This window comes from Pezoporus occidentalis, unplaced genomic scaffold (assembly GCF_034315485.1).
Source record: "Pezoporus occidentalis ecotype Australia unplaced genomic scaffold, CSIRO_AGI_Poc_V1 ctg9, whole genome shotgun sequence".
In the NCBI taxonomy this organism is placed as follows: domain Eukaryota; kingdom Metazoa; phylum Chordata; class Aves; order Psittaciformes; family Psittacidae; genus Pezoporus; species Pezoporus occidentalis.
In genome coordinates this window covers 5,077,742-5,098,583 of record NW_026916262.1, presented here as the reverse complement: position 1 = coordinate 5,098,583, position 20,842 = coordinate 5,077,742, and the positions used below count along the sequence as shown (strand labels likewise).

General features: G+C 44.0%; 1 protein-coding gene across 2 annotated transcripts; it reads left to right on the top strand.

The window, feature by feature from the left end:
- The first annotated feature begins 4,079 nt into the window (after positions 1-4,079).
- Positions 4,080-20,325, top strand: ASB4 (ankyrin repeat and SOCS box containing 4). 2 transcript variants are annotated; one of them, XM_062605083.1, is made up of 5 exons: positions 4,080-4,293; positions 7,923-8,222; positions 10,962-11,452; positions 13,103-13,216; positions 14,868-16,452. In XM_062605083.1, exons 1-5 carry the CDS (start codon positions 4,080-4,082, stop codon positions 15,054-15,056), a joined length of 1,308 nt encoding a protein of 435 aa, XP_062461067.1. In that variant the 3' UTR covers positions 15,057-16,452. The 2 variants fall into 2 exon arrangements, 1 of the variants encoding a protein (XP_062461067.1); XR_009962050.1 differs by lacking the exons at positions 4,080-4,293; positions 7,923-8,222; positions 10,962-11,452; positions 14,868-16,452 and adding an exon at positions 19,810-20,325 and having other exon boundaries at positions 13,084-13,216.
- The last annotated feature ends 517 nt before the right edge of the window (positions 20,326-20,842 follow it).

Genomic DNA, 20,842 nt, shown 5'->3' with positions numbered 1-20,842 from the left:
ATGACCTGCTGTGTGCAGGAAAAGGCAGAGTTGAAACCTCATTAGCCGGGTGTGCTGATGACTGCTGCAAGGCAAGCCAGAGGTTGCAGGCAGTATTTCAAGGTCCCCTCTGTAATTGCAGGGGAGAACCTTTGTAACAACCCTGATAATGCTGCAAGTACTGCTTTCTGTACCCACCCCTACTGGTGACTGAAGTCTGTTGGGACAGGTTGCTGCAGAAGAGGCTGGTTGGCAGGAAGTGGCTAGGCACTGCAGCTCGGAACAACCCCACTGCCCCAGCTGCATCACCACCATTCTTTTGGAGCATTTCTCCTTTGGCTGGCTTTCTGCCTAAGCCCAGGATAGAGTTCAGGATGTTGGTTTTCACCTCCAAAACTCTGCTCCCAGCACTGCTGTGAGTTACATAGCTGCCAAGAGACTGTTGCTGTACATCAGCAAGTGCTAATGGAGGGACCCTGGCTCCTTGGGAGACACACTCTGCACAGCCTGCCAGTACATCTTTCTCATTTTCTCCTTAAGGCTGTCTTTGTCTTCTGCTCACAGAACAAGTGATTTTCCTTCTCACATACAGCTCTGATAGTGTCCATGCAATCGCCCCCAGGCAGCTTTCCCTGGCTCAGCTCTGCTGCTTGATGCCCAAGCTAATAAAGGGCATGGCCCACTGAAATAAATGCAGATACTTCCCTTGACTTCAGTGGGCTTTGGAAAAAGCCTATGATAACCCTGATGGAGAGGTTCCTCAACAACCCATCTGAAGCTGCTGATGACATCACCTGAACTGGAAAGCAGCGTGCTCTCCAAGAGTGTTGTCTGCTCTTCTCTTGCTTGCTGTGCCCCTTCACACCTGGTTCTCACCTCCTGTAACCACTTGCAGGGGCAGATCCATCCTGTCCCCATGAAGCGCAGGTGTTTGTGTGCCTGTGGCTTGCCCTGTGCACAGGAGAGTGTTGTATGGCACCGGGGGTAGCAGAAGGAAAGCATGGGGCAGGAGTTGCCTCCCCAGTAAAGCTGTGCGTTTGCATTAGCTGTGTAATTTAGGCAATGGATTCTAAATGTGCTAACCAGGTTTTCTTAGCGGATACAGTGTGTGAGTGCACACTGCCCATCACAGTGATCTCAAGCCTAACCTATAAATATCATAAATACTCAAACTGTTGTTTATATTAAACAAGGGATGAGCTATTGTTTCACAATGAGATGTTCAGAATTTGGCAGCCTTGGGGCTTGGATGACATCAGTTTTAACTTTCAAAATCAAACTGCCACCTTGTGGTATAGTGGGGGAGAAGTCTGCAGGAAATCACACAGCAAAAATATAGATATGTAGTAAAAACTGGTCCCTTTGCCCCACCGATGACTTGCAGTATTTATGTATTCTTAAATATATTTTGACTGTAAGTGGGGAAAATTAATAGACATTCTTCTGTCATGCTTTAAAAAGTCAATCTAACTTTTTGAGATTGTTTGCCAATGTAAAACGTTAACACTTCATGCTTGTGTATTGTACTGAAACCACTGTTGCGCTCATGTGAGTATGTTTTTCAAGATTAGATGCAAATGAAGCTTACAGGGAAACACTAACTATAAAGGTATCTATTAATTGTTTCTTTTCTCTCTTTTAGGCTCATTAAAGTTAAAAAAAGAATTCAGTGAGTCAGACCAGGGCCATGCAAACTGCTAAAGGTGAGCAAGTTGTAGTGCTTCATTTGGTCTGAGGTGCTGTTCCTGTGCATGCTTTTGGACCATGATGGATGTAGGGTAATTTTAATCAGCTTTCTCTTTCACTGAGGGCCAAGCCATCACAAATTACTTCACCTTCCTTGTCAACCAGGAGCAAGTGGAATGGATCAGCAGATGTACAGTAATCTGTTAACAGCAACATGCTTGTGCATCTCAACCTTCAAGCAGAAGACCAGCATAGGATGTACTGGCACGACACTTGCAGCTAGATTGAATGCCCTTGTGTCATCTAATACATGAAAAGCTAGTCCATTTCAAACCAAAAAGTGTGTCTGAGGTGAACAATTGACTGCAGCCACGTATCAGTGCTTTCTGCAGCCATGACTTTTCAGGAATACAGTGGTTTTAGAAAAAGGTGCAGGTAACAAGAAGCCTGTAAGATCTGCAGTTCAAATCTTTTCTCTCGTGCTCACACCAGACTAGCATTAGCACCTTTTTTTTAAAGCATGAGGTTGAGTTACATTTGCTGAACACTGGTTCTAGGAGAGAGCTGGTGTGCATTTCCGTGGGCAGGGGATCCACCCCATCCTCATAGGGCTGCCCGAGAAGCATGGACCTATGAGCACACAGTTTACTCTGATTTCCAGTATCACCTGGCTCACTCTTCCCCATCAGCCCACTTGGCAGCCAAACTCCCAGGAAGGATAAATATGAATATAAATTTCTTCTTAATGGCTGTGGTGGCATCTGCTTTGTTGGGTGTCCTGGGTTCAGCAGCAGCAGTCATTTTTCTTCTTCTTAGTAGCTGGTGCAGTGCTGTGGTTTTGACTTTCAGCCTGGGAACAGCGCTGATAACACCGATGGATTTAGCTGTTGTTCAGTAATGCTTACTCCAACCAAGGACTTTCTGAGTCTCATGCTCTGCCAGGGAGGAGGGGAAGCCAGGAGGAAGCAGAGGCAGGACACCTGACCCAAACTAGCCAAAGAGGTTATTCCATACCACAGCATGTCAAGCCCACTATATAAACTGGGAGCAGTTACCCAGAAGGGTTAGATCACTGCATGGGTCAGGCTGGGTATTGGTCAGTGGGTGGTGAGCAGTTGTATTCTCTTCCCTTGTTATTTCCCTTATCATTATTACTATTGGTAGTAGCTATAGTGGTTTGTGTTAAATCTTAGTTACTGGACTGTTCTTATCTCAACCTGTGGGAGTTACATTCTTTTGATTCTCCTCCCCATCCCTCCAGGAGCCAGGGGAGAAAGAAAGGGAGGGGGAGTGAGCAAGCAGCTGCATGGATCTGAGATGCCAGCTGGGCTTAAACCATGACATTGGGTGATTAAAATGAAGAGTTGATAGTCTCCTTCTAACTACTGTCTCATCCAGCAGCTCAGGTGGGTGCAGGTGTGAACCACTTGTACGTGACACATGGCAGAAGCTCATGCTAGCCATGTGTGGATTTGCATCTTCATAGACTACTGTCAACGCAGGACAGGACTGGTGAAGACAGCAAGGAAAGGGAGGGAGGGGGAAGTGTTCTGTGGGTGATGCAGTTATGAGAGAGAAGATCTCAGTGTAGATGAAGGGTGGGCAGAGGAAGGAGAAGACCCTATGGGCCCATGCAGCCTCCTGTGCTTGCACCTAAGTTAATTCATATGTAAGCCCCCTGTGGTGTGTGAGATCCTCCACCCCAACATGGCTGTACAGCTCTGCACCCCCCTCATCCCAGCACTTCTCCTTCCTAGGAGCACTTCTTGCAACCCCTGAGCAAACTAAGGAAATCCTGCTGCTCAGGCGACAAGGCTAGATCAACATGATGCTCCCTTGGGGCTTTGCAGATCAGGGTACCTGTGAGACCTATGGGGGGCTCCTGTGGAGCCCTACCTGTTGGCTGGAGGAATGAAACCAGGGCTAGCATGTGGAATGCTGTCCTGGGGAGGGGTGCCTGGAGGATTTTTAGTTTCTTTTTTCTGAAATGCACTACTTAAAAGGCATCTGCAGGCAGAGCATCACATTCCATTGCAGTCAATAAATCAGCAATGGTAACTATGAAAGGCAATGTGAGTGCTTCTCCAGCGGAGAAAAATCACCCAGGGCTAATGCCTTTTAATGTAAGTGTATGGCAGGAGCAGAGGGTAACCATGTGGTTAATGAAGCTTAATGTGTATAAAGCCCATGGAAATAACTCTTATTGTGGTGTTATTGCTAGTGTGTCTGTCCTCGCTTTCATAAAAAGAGTGTGGTGATATGTAAGAGTGGCATTTTGCTCCTCATATAAATAGAACAAGCAGATCAGCATGACTGAGTGATAAAATTACCTTCAGGTCTTTGGGAACTTCAGCATGCAACTGTGCTACAGGGACCTCAGTGTATCCCTCTTCACAGCACAAATACGTTTGGAAATGGATCTGGAGGAGACCTACAAGGAAGAAGAGAATATGGAGAGGAGAGTTACTCGAGCTGCAGCTGCAAAGTTGGTGAAAAAGGCTTTTCTCGAAGCCCTGAAGTGCAATGACTTTGAAACACTGGAAGAGCTCTTGAGCCAAAAGAAAATAGACGTGGACACGGTGTTTGAAGTGGAAGATGAAAACCTGATTCTGGCATCCTACAAACAAGGTAAATGAGGCAGCATTCAGCAGCCAGGAAGTAGGTGGGTTTGAGTGATTTTTAAGAAACTGGCCTTTTCTCTCTCCTGAAGCTGCAGAGTAAGCTGATTCACAGGCAATAATGTCTCAGTAGGTTCATAAAGCTGCAGTCACTGCAGCAGGGGAGCTTATCAGCTGTACCCACCGGACGTGGTGGAGGGCAGGCCAGAGAGCAGCCTGAGCCTCTGTGACACTGGGGCAGCTGCTGCAGCTCCAGGGGAGTCCAGAAAGAGGAGTCTTTTGCTGTTTCTTCACAGAGAACTCAGTTGCAAAGCCCAGAATAGACCCATGCGGGCCAGGCATGCTATATTCATTTCTTCCATGTAGCCAGTCACATACACAGATGATTTAGAAATATAAAAATTCAGTGTCTTCCATTTTCAATTTACAGTAGTAGTACAGTGAGTTCTCCCTAGCTCAGGAGAGGGAAAGAAACCCTGTGGACCTTGGATATTGCTGGATGGGAGGAGATTTATTTTTCAACGTGACAGAAAATGAGGATGTACTAATTTATCAAAACAGAAAAACCATCTGGAAAAACACAACCAGGAAAGACATCTGTTTTGGAGTGTAGAAACCCCAAACCAGTTCTCAGCCAGACACTGGTTGAGTTTCCAAAAACTTAAAGCAATAAACCAAGTTTGCTCTCTGCTAAAATCAACATACTTCATGATGTACTTGCTAGCATAGTAGAATACAGTAATGATCAACCTCTGCCAGAAGTTAATCATATGTGAAGATAAATACCCCCAGAGCCAGCAGCACAGCAAACGCACTTCCTTGTCTGTGGCATAAAGAAAGGACAGCATCCCACCTCTTTTCCTTTTCTGTGTTTACCTCTAACTTGATGATGGCTCTTGTTCATTTGATTTCATTAGGATGAGGATGATGCAGTCACAATGTACTTCCCTTGAGGACTGTCTGAAATAAGCCACACAGTGATGAATATAGCTTAAAAGACCTTTTCTTCTGTCCTCAGCAGGCTGAGATGCATTCTCATTGTGGTTTGAGACTACAGGATAAATGCATAGGTTTTAAATTGTAGATAGTTTGACTGTAATCATTAACTGTCTCTTTTGGAGAAGTGTCTCCTTTCTCCAAAAAGTAGAGTGGTAAAGGCACCTTATGGCCTAAATCACAGCAGTATATTCACTTTGTCTGAAAGGCAGAAAGCACCATATCAAGTTTTGTGCAAGTTTTTATTCTGAATCCTAGATAAGTTTGGATCATACTAGATAAGTGTGACATAAGAAGGGAATTTCCTTGAGGAGGAAATGGGGATAAAAATTAAGCCCATCTTCTCACCTTTCAGACAGCCAGAGCTTTGCCGTAGCCCTTAAGCAATGACATGGATGAGAGATGCCATGGGTGACAGAGTGGCTTTGCTTCCTCTCTTCCGAAAAGTCTGGGAGCTCCCAGGGACACTGATCTTGTGTGCATCATGCACCATAGCTTCTTTGTGTTTCTAACCAAAGAAACAGGCAAGCTGAATGAGCCCTCCCTTGGAGCCCATGTCTGCTTCCTGTTCAGTGCCTGGTCCCTGTCCCTCTAGGCTCAGAGATGTCTGCACGTTTGGGCAGAGGACATAGGAGATGCTCACTCAGCATGTCAGATCACAGCTCACCTGCACCAGCAGAGGCAAAGGAAATAAATGGTGGTCTCTGGCAGGAATATTGTGGCTATATAAAGTGATAACTTGGCTTATGAGGACTACTTTCCTGGTGTTATGGCTAACATCTGGCCTTGAATGTGGGGCCCAGCTCTCTGAGGGATAAACCAGCAATGGTCCACAGCTTGCCAGTAACAAGGGGGACTACTATATGTGAATTCAGATAGAAAGGTGGTTCAAGAAACTTGTTCTGCTATGTGCATAGATTCTGGGATGTAGCCCACCTATTTTGTGCCCAGTTTGGGGGCATATGTCAAAAAGGTTGTCTTACTGGAGCTGCAGTGTAAGCTGCATAGTCAGTGGGTTGAGAGGGGGTTGAGTGGCTGCAGGGGAGGCTGTCACCCTTCTTGGGCACTTAGGTGCCCCAGGACTGCCTGCTGTTGCTATTCAAAGCATGGGTTCCTTGGGGACTGAGTTTGGTAGTCCCCAAAATTTAGTCCTAGAGTGGATGCCATGGTCTGTAGACAGTTTCTCACCCCTGACATCTCACACACTGCAGCAATAAATGCTTATATTGAGCAGGAACAAGTCATTGCAGCCATGACAGAGCATGACGTACAGCTGCTGTTATATCTGTAACCTTTCAGTGGAAATACAGCATTTTTCAGAGGCATACAAGAACTGCATTACTGGCATCTACTTCAAAATATACCTGCAATTTAACTAGGAGGGAAGAAAACCTTTAACCCAAGTTTCTCCCTGCCACCAGCACTTTGTTTTGACCTACCTTTTTCCTTCCTCTCCATCTTCTGTCCAATAAAACACACATGAACACTGCAAAAATTGTATGTATAAGACGTTAAGGTTGAAAAACTAAATGCAACTAGAGATTCAGAAATGAGGGTATGAATTAATGTGAACTCATTATACATCTTTAGTGTTTTTTTCCTGTCTTTTACACAGTAACAGTATTCAACCAGGCACATTTCCAAGGAGAAATAGATAAATCAAACGCAGAAAATTTTATAGGCACATTCTAGCTAAGATGCAGCTGCTGTAGCAAAAAAAAATAAAAAATAAAAAAGAGAAAATAAGAACTTTCAGATTTGTCCTGCCCTTCTGCACATTATTATTGTGTTTTGTTTTTTTTTTTTTAACAAATTATTATAGTAATCAGTTCTGAGACTGTCTCTGTGCAGTCATTAAGCATATAGTCCTCTTTTGGGAACAAATATATGTGGTATTTGGTTTTACACCTGTTTATAAGTAAAAAGAAAAAGATAATTGTGACATTTTTGGAGAAAAATCCAAATATTTTGGAGCCAAATTTCACGCTACAGTGTCACTGCTTCTATTTGGCTCTTCGACCTAATTTAAATCAGCATCCAAATTCCTCACTTCATGCTCCTCAGGGGCAGTAGTTGGCAGGAGGTCTGTGATACAGCTGCAGCCACATTGCCGGGGTCATCTGTGTGCAATACATCACTGGAGGTCTGAATCCAGCTCCTGACATGCAAGATCCTGCTATCTGTCTCCCACTCAGAAACCCATAGGATGAGCTATATGTTGAGTCACTGGCCTAAGTAAATGATGCCTTCTTATTCCAATGCCATCTTTGTTCAGCTTTTGGCATGCTGAAGATCCCATTTCCTGCATATTTTTTAGCTGGTGGCATTTCAAATCCTCTAAGCATCTTTTTTTAATCTTTTCAGTTTACACAGGTCACAAGAAAAACAAAAGTTGCCTTCAGAGTACATCTAGATGGGAATTACTCCCCAAAAGGCAGGCTATTTGGCACACATAGTTAAAATGCTTAATGAAAATGAAGTTTTGCTTGAGAGAACTTTGTGTGCACTATGCTGTAGCTGGTGAAATTACAGTAAGTTAAAGCAAAACTTCAACTCTTCCTTCCTCCTGAATTCTTCTCAGGAGGTGGATAGCCCAAAGTCAAGTCTGTGCCAAGGATGGTAACACATTTTTGCTTTGTACAGGGTACTGGCTGCCTAGCTACAAACTGAAAATATCTTGGGCAACTGGACTTCATCTAGCTGTCATGTATGGACATCTGGAGAGTCTTTTGGTCCTTCTCAATCACAAAGCTACAATCAACTGCCGGCCTAATGGAAAAGCTGCAATCCACATAGCATGTGAAATGGCAAACGTTGAGTGTCTCAAGATCCTTTGCAACCATGGAGCTAAGCTGAACTGCTTTTCAATGAGTGGGCTGGCACCCTTGCACTTCTGTACAACACGAATATCCATGCCTTGTGCCCAGCAGCTCGTTTCGAGAGGTAAGGTAAAACTCTGGAGCATCTCTTGTGGCATGGCCAGAGATAGTGGGCATGATGTATGGTTTCTCTTAGGAGCCAATTTGTCAAAGGGCATGTGTAGTTATCCCTTCCATGTACAGCTGACCCATGTCTTCATCTTAGACTCCTTTTCTCCATCTCTTTGATCAGAGGAAGTTTCTCACATTCTAATTCCTAACCCCATTTCTCCTTCCCTCTTCCTGGCCACTGGCCCTTAGTCCAGGATCAATTTCCCATTTCAGTGCCTCTAGCCCACTGCCTGGTCAGTCCCTCAACAGAAGAGCTCCTCTGAAACAGGGAGTTTCTATTTCTCTGTTTTATTCCCGTCTTCTTCATCTCAGTGAAAACTACTAAAAGATGTTTTCACACGAAAGTGTGCCCCTCTCCTCTCCTTTCTTGTTCAAATTTCCTTGATCTCAGTAAAATTATTCCAAACACTTGGTTGGTTTTTTTTGAGACCTGGCCTGGAAAAACTGAATGCAGTTTTTCATACTGTCTTTTCATGTGTCAGTAACCAAAGTCCTCCATTTGTGCAGGGGTAACGGGGGGGGGGAAGGTAAATATTTTTTTGTTTTCCCAAAGTAAGGTACATTGCACTGCTGGTCATCCATAACAAATGAAACTATGAATACATGTAATTCCTTGATAAACACATTGGTGTCTCACACTATTTCTTTAATGCAAGGATGCTGACTCAGGACACAGTAAAAGACAGTCATAAAAGGTACAGCAAAGTCAGGCAGTTCAAGTCTTGAGTTATGAAAAGAGAGATTTCCCTCTTTATCACACTGTGCCATGGCAAATACAAATGGTTTTGTTTTGGGGTTTTTGCTACATATGTTGTTATTGAAGGCTTTTCCTGAGATGCAGAGCCCCAAAGGATGCTTTGTGGGCAAGGCAATCTGCAGTCCCAAATGAATAGCCACGCCACTTTTCTTCTGCTGGAAAGTTACATATTATTTTGTTTGATAGAAAGGAAAATAATGCTGCCAGTTGTATCGTGCCCAAAGCAAACAGTCCTGACAGCAGGAGTTGAGTTTTCTACCATGGAAAAGCTTAAAAGTCATATGTACTGTTACAAATTGTAGCATATGATGAATGCAAATGAAAGGATGTATTCTGTAGGCTTTCTCCACCCACCCACCAACAACAGAATAATATTACTTTACAAGCCACCCTTTGTCCCAAAGCACTCAATAAACTTGAATTCCCATAAGAGCCACGTATGAAGACTTCAAACAAAATGGGACAGGTCTGGAGCACAATGTGGCAGGGTGCACATTCACGTGGCAGCACCACCGAACAGCCAAAGCAGGGGCTTGTTCAATGTCCCTGCAACAAAGTCTCCAAGACACGTCCCACCCTGCCGTGTCCACTCTGTGGTGTCACACTGGGTCAATTCAGGTAAATGCAGTTTAACCACTTCTGGTTTGGGCAACTCACCAGCCAAACAATACTGATGCCATGTTCGTTTACCATCTCCAGACTTAGATTGCCAATACTCTTGTGGACAATTAACACAATTTAACATTCAACATGGTTTAACATCATCAGTAATTCCATCCCAAATGTAATTTCTGACTCCTCCTTCCTCCCAGTCCTTAGTCTTAGTGTAAGTTTGGGTGTGCGAAGGCTTTCATCAGCCCGAAGAGAAGAGGGTTGGCCATACAGTGAGCATTTGATTTTGCATGAGTACGTTACTGATGGTTTGCCAGGGCCCCAGGTTGAAGGAGCCCTTGTTCACCGTGTCACCTTCAGCACCCTCCACCTCGGAAGAAGCCCCTCACCCCCCTCTAGCCTTCTGGCCCGCTGCTGCTGTATACTGCTAATGGTCCTGCCTTCTTCTGGCGAGTGGGATCTCTCCACTTTTACTTCTTTCCTAAAAAGCACTGTTCAGTGTTACAGGATTCCCCATCCCTGGCAGTGTTCAAGTTCAGGATGGAGGGGGTCTAGTAGAGGGTGTCCCTGCCTATGGCGGAAGGGTTGGAACTGGATGACCTTTAAGGTCCCTTCCAACCCAAACCGTTCTGTGATTCTATGATAATTCCTGCAGTTATTTGTGTTTCTTAAGGCCAGCGGCGTGCAGCTGGCAGCGGCGGGCAGCCGGGGAGGACGGCTGCGGCCGTGTCCCGCCGCAGTGCTCAGCAGATGGTGCTGTTGGCTCAGCGGCGGCAGCCGCTCGGCGCAGGCACCGCGGTCCCACCAGTGCCCCCTCCGAGCCGCTGGGAAACAGCAGCCAGCCCAAAGATGGGATCTCGGCAACGGGGTTTTTTTTACACCACCTACGGGTCTGCCGTAAAATGTCCTTTCTTCCAGGTGTGCAGTTATCGAGGTGCTTCAGGAAATGTGCTCATGGTCTAGAGCAGGAGTAAAGGTCTCCTTTTTCCTTCAGCTCTTAATTCATAGGAAAAAAAAACCACAACATTTTATGCAGAGATTTGGACCTTCATGCTCCAAAATAGACTGCTCTGATAAGGTCTTCTGCCAGCTCTGGACCAAGCTCTCGCATCTGAAGCTGGATCCAAGAACCTGAAGTTTCTAAGGTTTTTCTGGAGACATAAGAAATGCAGAATCCATGTCCCTAGCTATATGCATTTCCATGTACGTCTTTCCTGCCAGTTTCCTGTCCTCACCTTCTCCTTGGATAGTAGGGCTCAAGCAGAGACATAGCTGAACCGGGATTTCATTGCCTTAATTTTTCCCATCATCTTTCTTTGGCAGGAGCAAATGTGAACATAAAAACAAACAACCAAGATGAGGAGACTCCTCTACACATTGTTGCACGTTTGGGTGTCCCAGAGCTTGTGGCCTTTTACATGGAACAAGGAGCACAAATTGATGCTCTTAATGCCTACATGGAGACTCCCCTGGCCTGTGCCGCCTATTGGGCCCTTCACTATAAGGATCAGATATACAGCCCGGATCATCACCTAATCTGTAGGATGCTTTTAGACTATAAAGCTGAAGTGAACACTCGTGATGAGGATTTCAAATCACCGCTCCACAAAGCTGCCTGGAACTGTGATCATGTCCTGCTGCATATGCTGCTGGAGGCAGGAGCAGAAGCAAACATCATGGATGTCAATGGCTGCGCACCCCTACAGTATATCATAAAAGTGACATCTGTGCGGCCAGCTGCCCAGCCTGACATCTGCTACCAGCTGCTACTGAACCATGGCGCAGCTAGGATATATCCTCTGCAATTCCACAAGGTTAAGGGTGGCTTTGAACAGTAGGGATATGGAGAGAGGTGATGTCTTCAACAGGAATGTGATGAGAGATCCAAACTTCAGGGTTTGGTGCTATCTGGTTTTGCTGGAGTCATGTAAACTTGGGGCCCAGAAAGGCCAAAACCTTGTGAGGCAACCTGTTGTAAGAGTGATGTCATTTAACTGAAGTGAAATTATAGTTGCCAATGCCAGAAACCAGACCCAGATCACGTTTTTATTCTTAACCAAACTGACATCCCAAACTCTAAATGCTGGCTCAACCCTAATTTTTCAGAGCTGATTCACTTTCTCATTTCAGAAAACCTATATGTCTTTGTCAAACCCAGCTTCACACAGGCTTAACTTGGTTATATGAAATACGTATTTCGTGGCCTCCACCAAAGATTGGAGATCAGAATAGCTGATTCAGTTTATCACTTCTGACCTTTAAAAATCTATTCAAATCTATTCAATATTAAATGGATTTCAGCACAGCTTTGGCTTATTCCTAGGAAATATCAGAAATTAAGGGGAAATGCTGGGCCTGGGCTCACATTTGATGAAAAAGATGAAGAAAAATAAAAATAAACTCCAGGATCCCTCCCAGAGCACTTCTAAACATCTGCAAAGCCCAAGGAATTGACAGAAGTAGCTGACAGTCTGATATCAGACAACTAAGCAAGCTTGCTATGGTCAGGACTTACTGTCTATTTTCCAGTGCCCTGAGGAACATTTTGTAGCTCCTCCGCTGCATATGTAGTTTTAACAATCTGGGTAACCAGAAACCTTTGAATAAAACACCAGACTTCTGGTTGTGCCCTCTTAAGTGCAGTATGAGCTGCCCTATCTGTAACAGAGCAATGCTTAGTCCCCTAGAGCTTGTTTGAGAACCAGGTCTGGGGTGTCCTCTTCCTGCCACCACCTTTCTCCTATTGCACGGAGTGGGTGTCCCCTCCAAACCACCATTTGCCCACCTGTAAAATATGCAGGATGGTATTTATCCCAGAGGGATGTTCTGCAGTTTTGCTTGTGAAAGCCTGGCTACCACGTCAGACAAAACTGTGCATCGTGTGCTGCAAATGCAAACTGATATTCCCTGAGTGTGAGTGACAATACACTTGGTGTTTTTTCCCTACTGAGCTAAAGTTACTGGGCAGAGCAGTTGTTTCAGGGCCTCATGTGGCTTGGAAGCCTTACTTCTGAGTTGTGTTATCTCCCAGTCTTCTTTTAAATTTTCCTGTAACAATGCATTTTTGATTCATATGATGGGATTTTTTCTGTTCCTGGGCTGCACCACCTGAAGCAAGGACTTTGTGTATGGCTTTGTCTGGTGTTGAGTCACTCAACCCAGCTATGAACAAGTTATCTCCAGATCTGGGTAATGAAGCACACTCTGTCAGCAAGCTATACTGCTCTGGAGACCTAAGTCAGTACTTCTGTATGGTGTTAAACTGGCGTTCACTGAGAGTTACCCTGGGGTTTCTTGCTGTACTTGCACTTAGTGTAGACAGGGCTTGTGCCTTTTGTATCTCCAACCTTATCTGCTTGTAATTCTTTGGCAGCGTCTGCCTCAGTATGCTACTGCACAGTGCAAGTATCCAGGCTAGCCCCTGCTCCTTGGTGGTACTCAGTCTCTATCCATCCTTCCTATAGGTGCTACAAGCCTGTCATTCCCACCCCAGAGCTGTGGAGGTTGTTGTCAATACCTATGAGCATATCAAATCAACATCAAAGTGGAAAGCAGCCATACCTGATGACGTCTTTGAGGTAAGCTCTTTAGGAGTTGCAACCAAGTAAAATCCAAGCTCGTTATTTGCATTCTCCATATCCCACCACAGGAAAGTGAGAATGCCTTTGAAAGAGAAGAGCACCTCAGAGGGTTCAGGACTGGCTCATTTAATGCCACTCACTTGACACAAGCATATCACTCACTCACAAAGGATGCGTTTCTGAGAAATTTTCATTGCACCATTACTCTATGGGCACCCTCTGTCAGCAGTGGTGCAGGGGCTCAGCAGTCCCAGAGCTCAGCAAGTGCAAAGGTTCTGGCTGTTGTTGGTCTTTCTTCTGATCTGTATATTTATATTTTTTTTTAAATCAGCAAATGCTGTAAAAGTGCCATGTTAACACAGGTATGACCACGTATCTTTAGGTTCTGTTGCATGGGTTGGGTTTCTGTAAGCAGGACTGGTTAGCTGCAAGTACAAGAGAGAATTTAAATGAAAAATAAGAGATCAAAGAGGAAAAGATGTTTGTTGTCAAAAGGCAAAACTGTGGGACAAACTTCACACTTTGACATAATTATCCCTTTAATTCAGAAATCCTCATAGTCCCAATATTCCAGCTTAAACCTACTTTTTTATTCATACCAGGCTTTCTCGAGATTTTCAAATCAGTGCTGAAGTTATGTGAACCAGTATCTCCTATGCATTTCCAGTGACATTTAGGGAACTCCATCCATATTATAATGCAGACTTATGTCCCCTGAGGAACTATGAGGCTTGCTTTTGGGGGTCAGATTTATAAAAAGATTAAAAAAAAAAAAAAAGAAAAGAAATCATTCTGGGGAAACACAAAATTGAAAGTTAAATGTCTTGTTTTCACCTTAATTATAACAACAGCAACAACAAGAATTTGTCTTCAAACAAAAAAATGAATCCAAAATATTGAAAAATGCCTATTTGGAAATGTCCACAGTTGCTCTACTTCTTTGTTGAGATTTTCATTTTACTTGTCAAAGCTATTTGCTGAATTTGACATGAAATTAAAGAAAACTTTTTGTTGACACTAATCCATACTTTTTCATTCATAAAGTGTATCAGAAAATATGTGTGACCAGATCTGTCAAGTAGCAAGATTATAAAATAAGATCAAGTCACAAATAGTCATACATATTTACTGTTTGCTGCTTTTATTTCAACATCATTTGCAAGCATCTGCACTTTTCTCCTTGTGGGAATGCAATTTTACTTACTCTAAAAGGCTGCTGGGGCAATGAGTAACACCAAAGGTACTTTGCTGTTCACAGCCCCAGAGAACTCATCAGTAATGCTGGCATTACAGTGCCTCACTGCCTATGGTGAGGTTTAGAGGATTAACTCATCCACAGGCACTGTCCCCGAGTGTTCAGGTCAGGACTAACACTCAGAGGAACCCCCACCTCCAACTATTGGATATAAGACATACCAAACCTAAAGATTTCATTGTGGTCTTTAACTTAGCACTAAATTCTTTGAGGCAAGCATAAGAATTTTGTGCAGGCTTTTGACTAAACCAAGTCCATAGTGCTTGATGTACCTCCAAGCAGCAGGATGGTTGTGCTTTTTACCTTGTTCTGCCAAGGGCTGCATGTGGGCTGGGGAAAGGGAGGGAAGGAAAACAGCATTATTTCCCTAAAATAAGCTTTGTTCTTTTACAGCGACACAAGGATTTCTATGATTCTCTGTTCACTGTGTGCAGCAATTCACCACGGTCACTGATGCATTTATGCAGATGTGCTATTCGGGCAATACTGTCAGAAAGGTGCCACAGAAGCGTTCCTTTGCTCTCCATCCCCCTGTCCATGAAGAAGTACTTGCTGCTGGAACCAGAAGGAATCATCTACTGAGCTGCAGCAGAGTGGGCACTGGCATCTCCCTTCTTGGATCCATGTGCCTCTGTGGGGTACTGGAGGCCCAGGCACAAGCCTGACTTTTGACAGCCCTTCATTTTTGAGAGTTGCAGGCCAGCCTGAAGCTGGGCTGGGGTTTACTGGCTCTCCTTGGAGATGCTCTTTCCCAGCACTGAGGAATTGCAGCTGCAGGATGGTGGTTGTGCTGGGGAAGGCCCCTGCTCTAAACAAAAACAGAGACACATACTTCCATGCTTTATTCATCCTGGCTTAAATGTTGCTGCTGCCTCCTTTGGTATTTATTCCACTGCCTGCTAGATAGCATTAGATTCAATCTGCACAACCTTTGATACTGTTTCACCATAATCAGAAAGAGTTATTGTCAAAATGTAGAGCATTTATTAGAGTAACAGAAATGCTTTCCCAGAAAGACATGGGCAAACGGCTTTGAATCGTGACCACAGACAGGATTTCATTAATTTCCATATTTTCCTGTGGATTGACTCTCAACTCAATGTTAGTTCATTGTTCATTTCACCTGTCTGTATCTTATAAAGCTTTGTCATAATAACACCCTTTTTAATGGTAAGAATTTTTTCCATTATCAATCTTAGTATGTGAATAGGACTGAAATCTGCAGCACTGAAATTCCTGTATGTTGATATTCATGCTTGGGTAGCTTTTAGCAGATGCTCTCTGTTTCTGCTCTCACTGTGACTGATGATAAATTCATATCCTGGTGTCAAGAAACAGAGGTAGAATGGACTTGCTCCTGCAATCTTCACGGCATCCATATATCCCTCAGGATGGTGTTGGATTGGATTTGGGAAGAACACGGACCTTCTCTTCAGTGACTTTAAAAGGAACCTAGCCTGCTAACATGGACTATACACCTCATTTTTGGGTAGCTAAGTGCAGGTGAGAGGAATACCACCTTAATTGGAAGGTGTTAACAAGATGCAGATGTGATGGCAGTGCTGTGACAGACCTGCCTGTCCCCCTGATTTGCAGCCCTGGAGGCTTTTGGACCTGCCAGTGCTGGTTTCCTTGCTCAGCAGGAAAACATTACTCTCAACCAAGCTACTGTCTCCATTCCAGCAGGATGAAATACAGGGCAGTGGCAGTTCACACACCAGGTATCCCATATCAAAGACAAGTGTGTGATCTGACCTACAGATAAACCCCTTTCTTCTTCCCTTTTTATCCTGATACAATCATTCTGGGCTGTTCCACTTTTTTTAGAGCCTGACAATTCAGGGCTCTGTTAAAAGGGAGGTGAGCCATGGCCACCTTTGGGAGCCAGTAGCTCCTGACTTCTCATAGCATCTCTGGCTGTGAAGCTGTCAGTCCTCCTCATTATTATTATTATTATCTCTTTCCAAGAGAGCCCACAGCACTTTAGGCTCTTCCCAACTGGACAAGAGCAGCTAAGCTGCTCAGTATCTTGGTGTCTTACAAACTGGCAGTAACAGCACTTGAAGAAATATGCAGATTATTTAGTGTTATAAATCACTTCTCCTTCTTTTCATCTTTTATGAATCAAAGCGTGTACACTGTGTTAGGAGAGGATCCAATGCATGGGTCTGTTTATGTCTAGCTAGGCAGCAATGTAGATTGCTACTTAACAGTTTCCAGTTCTAATGAAGAATTTCAAAGACAACACAGACCACGAGAAAATGCTTTTTTGTATGAATCAAGTTTTAATATAGGTCCTTTTAGTTTACTAAACTGATGAAGGATTTCTATAGTGTTGCAAAGATATCTCTATCAGAGACACTACAGTAGTTTACCAGGCAGAACAATCAGGATCCGGGTCTGGTTTTCTGCAGAAAAATCCATTTGAGGCAGTTCCAGGTCAACAGAATCCACTGAATTCTGCACTGAGGAAAAACAGAGAATTTAGAAGAACAAAAAAAGCTTAGGTTATCTAAACCCACTGCTTTCCTAGGTGATGTACCTATGTAAAGCACAAGGAAGATGAAGTTCAAACTGGTCAAGGCAAGAAAGTGTTGCTTTATGAACAATCTGACAATGGGGTGAGCTGGGTAGTCCAGAAGAGACAGATGGAGGTAGCTGATTTTATTTGGAACACATCCCCATGCTGGATGCTTCTGGAAGTGAAATTCTGCATCTGGAAGAGGGAGGTTTAAGGCAGAACAATAGCAGCATTTTCTGATCTGTTGTAGTCAGGACTCTCTTGCTGTGAGAGAAGAAAAAAGGCTGTCACCAGTGTTCCTAAATTCCCACTGATCCTCCCCCTCTGCAGTGAACACACTTAATTTTCATTCTGTGGGCACCCAGCCTCACTTCCAAGCTTTGTACCAAGCAGGTGCCAGATTATAGCCATTGTGGTATCTGACAGGGAGCACAGTGGGATCAAGCTGATTATAGTCATAGGAATTTGCAAGCTGTTAAAAACACTGGAGAACATCCCTATCACAGAAAAAAGACCTGATTGATGCACTTTAATTGCTTTTGTTGTTGGAGTTAGAAAGACCAACAGCAAGCAAACCTTATTATTTTTACCTTTTAGCATTTCTTTCTCTTACTATACCCTATTCCCACACACTGGATGAAGTTGCTCACATAAGGCATGGTACCTAATAATAAACTCATCATTTATTAAATTTATGGAGTGCACAGTCTTATTCTGACTTAGTGCAGATGCCTTGAAATTTCATACTGTCATATAACTCCTGATTCTGCTTTTATGTATTCAAAGCTGCAACAGATTGGGTAGCTGCAGGTGGAAATAATTAGAAAATGGGATGTCACCCCTACACTGCATGTTTGAACCTAGTCATGACCTAAAATGACAGCACATTGTTTTCAGGTTTGTTTGGTGTCTTCTGTAAAACGAGCTGCTTTTTGCTATTTGGCTTTTTAGTAGAGATGTAGCCATATTTGAGACATTTCCACTGCATTTCATAGATGATTAGAATATTTAAAGTACAGATAGGTACAAGGAATTAACTAGTCATAAGACCCCTTAATGATTTCTCCGTCGATAGCAATCAGATTATGTTTTTTTGTCCTTGTGCTTTTTAAGAGGTGTATATGAAGAGATGTTCTTAAGCTACATGCATTCTTGACAAAAGAAGTTATCACATTGTCCTGGGTTCAACAGTGGCAGTCATTTTTCTCCTTCTTAGTAGCTGGTGCAGTGCTGAGGTTTTGACTTTCGGCCTGGGAACAATGCTGATAACACTGATGTTTTTAGTTGTTGCTCAGTAATGTTTACTCCGACCAAGGACTATCTGAGTCTCATGGTCTGCCAGGGAGGAGGGGAAGCCGGCAGGAGGCAGAGACAGGACACCTGACCCAAACTAGCCAAAGACGTATTCCATACCACAGCACATCATGCCCGCTATATAAACTGGGGGCAATTACTCAGAAGGGCTAGATCACTGCTCGGGTCAGGCTGGGTATCGGTCAGTGAGTGGTGAGCAGTTGTGTAGAATACAACCCTATCCTTCCAGGAGCTGGGGGAATGTCTCCTTCATAGGTTGACTACCTGAGGAGGGAAAAAAGATGTGTAATTGCTAAACACTTCCATTATATATCTCCCAAAGTACAGAGGTGATGACCACACTGGGAACGCAAGCCAGATCAGTTTCATGATCAATGAGTCTATTGTATTACAAGTCACCACCATAAGTACAGCAAAACAAGAACCTTAGGCCAAGCCCCCCCAGCTGATAAACACTAAAACAGCAAATACCGGCTGTAAGTAAGGTACAACAGGCTGAAACTATGAGATCAAGAGCAACAACTTTGAGAGCCAATAAATCAGCATTGTGATGAGTGACTATTAATCCAAAACAATGAATGCTTATCACAGATACAACTAGGCACACTCTGGTCAGATTTGTTGTTATCTCAACCCTTTGTGACTCATGCTGGGTGCCAAAAAGAACTGTTGTGGTTTAAGCCCAGCTGGTAACTCAGAACCATGCAGCCACTCGCTCACTCCCCCGCTTCCTCCCCCTGCTCCTGGAGGGATGCGGAGGAGAATCGAAAGAGTGTAACTCCCACGGGTTGAGATAAGAACAGTCCAGTAACTAAGGTAACAAACCACTGCTGCTGCCACCAATAATAGTAATGATAAGGGAAATAACAAGGGAAGAGAATACAACCACTCACCACCTGCCAAGGAATATCCAGCCCTACTCGAACAGTGATCTCGCCCTTCCAGGTAACTGCCCCCAGTTTATATAGTGGGCATGACGTGCTGTGGTATGGAATAACCTCTTTGGCTAGTTTGGGTCAGGTGTCCTGTCTCTGCTTCCTTCCGGCTTCCCCTCCAGCCTGGCAGACCATGAGACTCAGAAAGTCCTTGGTCGGAGTAAGCATTACTGAGCAACAACTAAAACCATCGGTGTTATCAGCATTGTTCCCAGGCTGAAAGTCAAAACCACAGCACTGCACCAGCTGCTAAGAAGGAGAAAAATGACTGCTACTGCCAATCTCAGGACACACATCTATGATGATAGGGATACTCTGCATGTGTCTGTGGGCAAGTGCAGAGCCATAATTCAGCTGTTCATGGAAGTACAGTCATCTGCTTTATAAAGTGCTTTTGCAATAATTTTAAATTTAGCCCCTGATGTCTGATTGGATCCAGCTTGACTCAAAACTCCAGTAATTTATCCAGGGAGAATACGCAGGTGAAACTGAAATCTGACTCCGTTCAGGACTGTACTTTCCTGCAAAACCTTTAAACTTCTATTCATATTTAGTCACCCTTTAGATACCAGGACAGTGAGCCTAAAGCAGCACGGTGGGTTCAGCTCTCCAAGACTTCAGCTTGTCCTGCCAGCCTAATGCCAAGAAGAGGAGCCAGAGACTGCAAAGCATCAACTCTTTGGGACAGGAAACAGTAAATGTTGACCAGCTCCTGCTCAGCCTCCATCCAACATGTTTTAAAACCTTTACCATTAGTCCCTGAGTCAAGCTAGTTTCCCAGTGCTGCTGGTGGCAGCAGGGGAAGGTTATATTCTCAGCTGCCTCCTACTTTGCGCAATAGTATCAAGACCATAAGGGTTGCACAAGACATAGAAATAAGTAGGTTTCTCCACAAAGATGGCTTTGAATAAGTATTGACAACTGTCCACGTACAGACTGGTCCTAATGTGTGATACATGTTTTGTTAATGTGCTAATTACTGCTATTTTAAGTTCATATTCAATAGTCAATGTCACTCACCTCTATGCTGAAACCAAGCTCCCTGATGAGTGTCCATTGCTTGCCCAAATGGCAGCAATACTCAGCCAAGGGGATTCTGGTTCCACATCCCTTGCTTCTCTGATTGATATGCATTAAGATAAATTTACATTATTAAATCTGGCTTCAAAGCCCAGACCAAAATACAGGACCTTGGGACCACGTGGCACAGGCAGCCTGCCTTAGTCTTTCTGCCCTTAGCATCTGAAAAGCCAGCAGAGGAAGCAAATGCTATTGCATGGCACTGTCCCTAGGGCTGCAGGGAGGATGATGAGGCTACATCATCCTGTAAGTTTTGGACCAAAACTCCAGACTACATGAAAGCAGAATGGTGCGGAAATGCCCATTCTGATTCTGGCAGCTAGACATGTACACATTGGCACGTGTGTGCATCACTGTGTGTGTGTGCATGTGTGAGACTTGCAAAGAGATCCCAGTCAAAATCTTTGATCTGGTTTCAGCTGGAGTTTTTCACCCCAAATCAGCCTATCAGAGCTGAAACTAAGAAATTCCCAGTAAGTGTTTTGGCATCAACAAACTTTTACTTATTCAAAACCACT